The 7,321-nt window shown below is 47.6% G+C and overlaps 1 protein-coding gene across 6 annotated transcripts in view; it reads left to right on the forward strand.

Moving 5' to 3' along the window:
• Positions 1 to 7,093, forward strand: part of LOC121323186 (serine/threonine-protein phosphatase 6 regulatory ankyrin repeat subunit B-like) — a 31,000-nt gene extending 23,907 nt beyond the window's left edge. For 4 of the 6 annotated variants that reach the window (XM_041264076.1, XM_041264078.1, XM_041264077.1 and 1 more), the window contains 5 exons: positions 668 to 813; positions 989 to 1,071; positions 1,711 to 1,793; positions 2,219 to 2,310; positions 3,748 to 7,093. In XM_041264076.1, the coding sequence (XP_041120010.1) occupies positions 668 to 813; positions 989 to 1,071; positions 1,711 to 1,793; positions 2,219 to 2,310; positions 3,748 to 4,007 (664 nt within the window). In that variant the 3' untranslated portion in view covers positions 4,008 to 7,093. The remainder of the gene's footprint in view (positions 1 to 667; positions 814 to 988; positions 1,072 to 1,710; positions 1,794 to 2,218; positions 2,311 to 3,747) is intronic. The other 2 variants (XM_041264080.1, XM_041264081.1) reach the window with 2 other exon arrangements.
• The last annotated feature ends 228 nt before the right edge of the window (positions 7,094 to 7,321 follow it).

Raw genomic sequence — 7,321 nt, forward strand, 5'->3', positions numbered from 1 at the left:
AGCCATGAGTGACCAAGAAGTTTCCATCTGCAGCAAAAACAACTTACAATGAGCACCCGTCCCAAAAAATATGGAATTAAAATAAATGTTCTAAAAACAGAATGCATATGTAAAATACTTTCATCACAAACGGAAGAACACCATCAATAAATGAAGCGATAAGAATAAAACATTGCCCTTGTAGAGCACAGTTAGTCATAGCAAACAGAAGCTGTGACTAAAAGGTTAGCAGAAACTAAACTAATTCAGTAATATTCCTCTTGTAAAGAGTTCCAGCTGTCCTGCTGCTGCAGATTGAAATGAGACCGTAGGCACTGCCAGCCTGTGCTGGAGAATCTTTGCGAGCGTTAGTCCTGCACCCAGTCCTGGGGTCCAGAACTACCTTCAATTACCATACTTTAAAACTGATTAGGACAGGAGTTTGACGTTAAATACATGACTCTTCTCTTCTCTTCTAGCTACACAAATAAGTCTTGTTAGTGAGGCTACGTGCTTCGTTGTGACAAAAAGTGCGATCAGTTCATTTAGATTTAGCAGGGGCCGGGTTGCTCAAACTCCTGGTCATTTATATAATAATAAATAAGGGGACGTTCTGAAAGCCTGGGAGCAGGGTGAGTGGGAGTCTAGCCTCAGTGTTTGATCTGCTGCGCACCCCTCTCCTCCCCAGGACCTCCCTGCACGCGGCTGCCTTCTCTGATAGCGTGGACTGTGTGCAGCTGCTCCTGAGCCATGGTGCTCCTGTCAACGGCGTCGACCAATCAGGGAGGAGCGCTGTCATGATGGCAGCTGAGCACGGCCGGGCGGGGGCTGTAGGTAGGAACCGCACGCATCTGCTTCCCTCCCTCCCTGTGTCTGTCTTTCTGTCGTGTGACTGTCTCTTAGAGCTGTCTTTCTGTCTGTATGTCTTTGTCTCATTGTGTGACAGTCAGTCTGTCTCAGACTCTCATTGGGAATGTTCTGAATGTTCCTTTGCTCTGGTGTTTTCCAGAGGTGTTGGTGACGAGTGCCAATGCGAACCTGAGCCTGAGGGACAAGAACAAGAACACAGTGTTACATCTGGCCTGCAGTAACGTATGTGTCCACCGGGGGGGTGGTGGTGATTCTGGTCCTCACCAAGTAGAAGAACAAACACAGGGCAGCTCTGAAGATAGCAGCTTTATTTAGTATTGCGAATACTAAATAAAAAAAATAAAAATTAAAAAAAAGTACTGCCCTTATAAAAGTTTACCTTGGTACATGTGATTTCAGCAAGCTCTATCACACTTTGATGTGAATTCAGCATGCTCAATTACACTTTACTATCCTTTTACTATGGGGAAAATTTTATGAATAAGCTCTGTTGAATGGGCCGTGCAGTGTCACAGAGATAAGAAAAGTGTCTGCCTTCTATAAAAAAGATTCATAACACAATATATTACACTAGAAGTCTTAAACACACTTCTAGTGAAGGTTGAATAAACATTGACAGTTAGATCAAGGTCTTTGTTCATACACGCATTTCTAAAGTTAGTGCAGCGAATATTAAGAATAATATAATTTCTTTAGATGTGTAGTTTCTTCTCATGCCCTTTCATCAAGAAACCTCCTTCTCTTTCTGCCGGCTTGAGATAATTTCTATGTATTTTGTAAAGTGAAATCTCTCTCTCTCTCTCTCTCTCTCTCTCTCTCTCTCTCTCTCTCTCTCTCTCTCTCTCTCTCTCTTGTCTGCAGGGCCATGAGAAATGTGCCTTGTTGATTCTTGGCAAGATAGAGGACCAGAACCTCATCAATGCCACCAATGCAGCCCTGCAGACGTGAGTCCCAGCTCTGCTCTCGTCAACATGTCTTTCACAAGGGGGTCCCCAGGGGTCCCACCATACAGTCGCACTCTGTGTCTGTATGGGTCAGTAACCAGTGGGCCCTCGGTCCGAGGGTCTTACTGTGTGGTAGTGGAGAGTGTCAGGAAGTTAACTACCGAGGTGATGCCCGATAATCAAGGTTTTATTGTGACTTTGTTGTCATTGTAAAGGTTTTTAAATCTCTAAAGATTAAGATTAAAGAATCCTTGTTCACTGCACAGTTTGTCTTGGGATCCAGCTTGGGATTTCAAGAGGCTCGCGAACAGGGCAAGGTTCCCAGTCCTCAAGAAGGTTGGATAAGCAGGGGGTGAGGCTCTCTGAGTGCCTGAATTTCGTGGTCTCTGAGTGGTTCTAATCTTCCCTCTCTCCCTGGTCTCCAGTCCTCTCCACCTCGCTGCCAGGAACGGACTGAAGCAGGTTGTCCAGCTGCTCCTCTCTCGAGGGGCGAGCGTACAGGCACTCGATGAGAACGGTATGTCACCTACTGTGTACAGACAGACACACATACAGACACCTACTGTACACACAAACATCTACACAGACACCTACTGTACACACAAACATCTACACACACCTACTGTAGACACAGACACACAGACACCTACTGTACAGACACGTACTACTGATAGACGCAAATACACCCGAACACCTACACACTGACACCCGCACACTGACACACAGACACACACACACACGCACATACACACACTGACACACACACTGACACTGACAGCCTGGGGGTGGGTGAGGTGTGTGTGTATGTGCACACACTGTGACACACGCACACTGTGTCGTGGGTGTGTGGTGTCGGACACCACACCGTGCTGTGTCACACACCACAAAGCCCACACACGAGATGCTTTACGTGTACGCACACCTGTGTGCGCACTGACACAGCCCACTACACTGCACAACTGTGTTGTGTGCACTGACTACCCCGACACACACTGACATACCGTGACACACGTGGTGCGCACTGTGTGCTGTGACTGTGGGCGTGCAGACGACTGACACCACGGACTGTGTGTGACAAGCACACTGACACTGACACACGCACACAAACACACACACACACCCACACACTGACACCCGCACACTGACACAGACACTGACACCCACACACTGACACACACACACACACTGACACCCGTACACTGACACAGACACTGACACCCGTACACTCACACACTGACGCACACACCCGCACACTCACCCACACACTGACACAGACACTGACACCCACACACTCTCACACACACACACACTGACACCCGTACACTCACACACTGACACACACACCCGCACACTCACACACACACACACTGACACCCGTACACTCACACACTCACACACATACACACACTGACACAGACACTGACACCCGTACACTCACACACTGACACACATACACACACTGACACAGACACTGACACCCGTACACTGACACACACATGCACACACACACACACTCTCTGACACCTTTTTCCACAGCAGTGGTTTCGTTGTTTTGCAGCCCCGTTGTGTCTTAAAGGCCCTGACATTTCTGAACTGTGGAATCTGAAGAGTTCTCTCTCCTTGTCGTGCTGGACCCCTCTGCCTGTGCCTGCTGCAGGCTGGCTGTGTAACTGCACTCGCGCGCATGACTCATGACAGTGTCCCAACCCGTCGCAGTCTACATGTCTGTGTGTCTGTTCTTTCTGTCTGCGTCTGTCTTGAGAAAACAGCATTCAGAAACCTATGTGCTGATTGGAGACTCTGCTGTTCCAGCCACAGTCTGTCTCTGTCTGCCCCATCTCTGTCTCGTCCTGTTTGCATGTGTCCCCCCCCCCCCCCCCCCCCCCCCCCCCCCCCCCCCCCCCCGTACTAACGGAATGCTTTTCTCTTGTCTTCATGCTTTGTGCCCCCCCAGGTCACACCCCAGCCTTGGCTTGTGCTCCTAACAAAGACGTGGCTGACTGCCTGGCCCTCATTCTGGCTACCATGATGCCTTTGTGCTCCCCTTGCAGCTCGGGACCCCCTCTGTTGAAGGCTGGCCGGTCGGGGAGGGGGGCCCGTGATGCGCGGGACCCTCACGCTTGCCGGAGTCACGGCTGCTCCAGCGAGCCCCCCCCTCCCCAGAGCAGGAACAGCCAAGCGGAAGAGAATGATTCAGACTCTGAGACCTTCTGAGACACAACGCAACACCTTTCCATGTGCTTCAGTGCAGCCTGCCTGCCTGCCTGCCTGCCTCCTTCCCTGCACAGCCAAGAAATGCTAAACAGATCCGAATTCTCAGCGCCTTGGGGGGGAGAGTGCAGGAAACTCCAGCACCCAGAGCTGGGAGCTGTGCTGGTCTCCAGCTGTTCATGCTGGTCTCCAGCAGAGAGTGTGAAGTCCTGTCTTACTGGATTGTTCTACAGCTCACTGGCTGATGTCTGGGAATCTAGTTGTTGTAAACCTGGGCAATGTTTTTTTTTTTTATTATTTTTTATATAAACCAGTATTGGGTCAGTTACCAACCAGAAAACAATGAACCTGTTTTTCTCAGTTCTTCTGCTGTCAGTCACTGTCCTTGTGAGATGATTCCCAGGCCAAGCCCAGGACTCCAGTATGTCAGTAGAAACATGGCAGACGTCATGCTCAACCCCCTCGTTTCAGGGGGGATGGGAGAGGCCTGTCATTGTAGTCTTCTACACAGTCACTGTACCTTCAAACTGCAGCAGGGATAGCTCTGAATGCATCCAAAGCGCTCATTTAATTCAATCAAATGACCCTTAACTGCCAGCTCTCCCTCCGGCTGTTGCATATGCAACTGAAGTTCTGCCAATCCTCAGGTCTGTAGGTGTTGTATTTATCTGGGAGAGTTGCTAGGAAATAAGATAAAAAGTGCTGTTTCACTCTTGGAGGCAGGCACAGTATTGCAGCTTTCAGCAGCATAGGCATTGTCAGAGCGATGCAGTGTTCTGTGATAAACATGCCACCACTGCTGCCTCCTGCAGTCTACTTGTGCTGTAATTTAAATGTTTTAAACCGAAATCTATTCCAGAACCCTGAACTAACCTCTGAATTAGCAGTGCAGGGAGTGGACTGCAGGGGGCAGCAGAGACGCAGGCATGGAGTCAGGCTGCAGCAGGGGTTGCAGTAAACGTAGTGGGACCATGAGCTCCCCCCTGCACTCTGTGCCCTAATATTTAAATGATTTATTACTGTTACATAATGGTACTAACGGAATGCACATGTGTAGGGTGTAGTTCCAGAGAGGTCCTGCCGGAAAGGGTGTCTGTCTCTCTTTTCCAGCAGGAAAGCTTTAGGGTGGGAGGGATCATGGTGTTTTGAAGCTGGCTAGCTCTGCCCATGTGTTTTGAAGCTGGCTAGCTCTGCCCATGTGTTTGAAGCTGGCTAGCTCTGCCCATGTGTTTTGAAGCTGGCAAGCTCTGCCCATGTGTTTTGAAGCTGGCAAGCTCTGCCCATGTGTTTTGAAGCTGGCAAGCTCTGCCCATGTGTTTTGAAGCTGGCTAGCTCTGCCCATGTGTTTGAAGCTGGCTAGCTCTGCCCGTGTGTTTTGAAGCTGGCTAGCTCTGCCCGTGTGTTTTGAAGCTGGCTAGCTCTGCCCGTGTGTTTTGAAGCTGGCTAGCTCTGCCCGTGTGTTTTGAAGCTGGCTAGCTCTGCCCGTGTGTTTTGAAGCTGGCTAGCTCTGCCCGTGTGTTTTGAAGCTGGCTAGCTCTGCCCGTGTGTTTTGAAGCTGGCTAACTGACCATGCGTTTTCTGCTCCAGTAGGGGACCCCTCGTCCACTGCGGTTTAGGATCTGTTTGTGAAAGGGGGTCCCTCTGCATGGAATCATACAGCTCCAACGGACACACCCGCACAACACCATCTGCAGGAAAAGGACCGACACAGTGGGGAAGAATCATCTTTTTGATTTTAGACTTTGTTCTTTTTGTTTGTCTTTTTTTTTTTTTTTTTTGTCTCTTAATCATTTAAAATAATAATTTCTTTGAAACTTTGGACAAGTGCCACTAGACCACATTCCTACTCTTCACACAAGGACCTTGTTTAACCTTGTGAAATGGACCTGCTGGTGAAATGGACGCCTTGTAGGGGGCTGTTGGATGAGAGTGAACACTTAATAATGAAAATGTGACTCTTAGTATTTAAGACCAAGCAGAGATGCCAGAGTAAGTTGCTGGGTAGAGTGTTGTTGCTTTTCTATTGAAATCCCAAAGCGTTTCCTTCTGAATTCTGTAGCTGTTCTCCGGCTCTGGTACCATGTAGTCTGGATCGATTCCCAGGACAGCCAGACTCATCACTGAAAATACCTTACTGTCAGTAAACAAGATATTTGTTTATTGCTTTCAATGCAAATGTAACACACGTTTGAAATCTTTATTGATTTTGCCAATCTCCTTTGTGTTGGGAGTGATATGTTGTTGTCCGAGAGGGCAGCTTAGTCTCGGCAGCTCTGCACTCTGTGTGTGTGTGTGTGTGTGTGTGTGTGTGAGCGTGACTGGGTTCTGTGTCAAAGGTACGATTTATCATTATTTATATAAAGAAATGTGTTCACTGAGGACGTCGGGACCACGTTGTCGTGGAAGGTTGTGTGAATCCCTCAGTTACTCGCTCACTGGCTGGACGAGGGTGACAGTATTCTTCTGGTGCTTCCTGTGTCTTGCCTGCAATGGGGATCACTCCGGTGTCACAAACCAAAAGATTGACATGCATGTAAAAAGCAGCAAAAAAGCAAGGCTTAAAGCATTTTTTCCCCTTTTATTTTTTTACCTCTTCCCCCCCCCCCCCCTTTCTACTCTGTAGCAGCTATTCCATGTGTCACACCATCAAGGTTTCAGCAGTGTTACAACTCCTGATAGTTCCCTTCCATTAGCGTGTCTGGAGCAAGGAGTGTTGGACTGCACTGTACTGTACTGCAGCCTCAAGTCTTTCCAACCTCATCTACCAGGTCTTTCAGGTCTTTCATTTTATTATTGTCTGAAAAGCTGCTTGGTTGTGTTTGCAGTGAATTGACAAGGATATTCAGTGAGCGATGGGATTGAAACTAATTCAACTTTGTTGAAAACTCCTGGCAGGGTATAAATCAGATTAGGACCTGGATGCAGCTTTTTAATTAGTCAGCACTCAGATATCCGTTACCCAGATAAACATCGATCAGGTTTTACTGCCCTCGTACTAAGAATAAAATCGATCCATATATATATATATATATAAACAAATTAATGCACTTGCCTGTCAATCTCTTCAGTGTTACAATTTATTTGAATATCTGTTGCAGCCCTGTCGTTTTTTTTTCTCTGCATGCCAAATCAGTCTGAAACAGTTGTTATTAATTATATAAGATACAGCCAAAAAAATCTACCCGCCACCAAACCTTGACTGCTGTTGAATATGCATGACAGTGGCAATTTCTTTATATTTTATCTTTATCTTTAATGATATCTTTGTATTTTACCGAATTTTGCTTTAAATCTTACTGTTGTGTGTGGTTTTTTTA

The sequence above is a fragment of the Polyodon spathula genome, chromosome 11 (assembly GCF_017654505.1).
Source record: "Polyodon spathula isolate WHYD16114869_AA chromosome 11, ASM1765450v1, whole genome shotgun sequence".
In the NCBI taxonomy this organism is placed as follows: Eukaryota; Metazoa; Chordata; class Actinopteri; order Acipenseriformes; family Polyodontidae; genus Polyodon; species Polyodon spathula.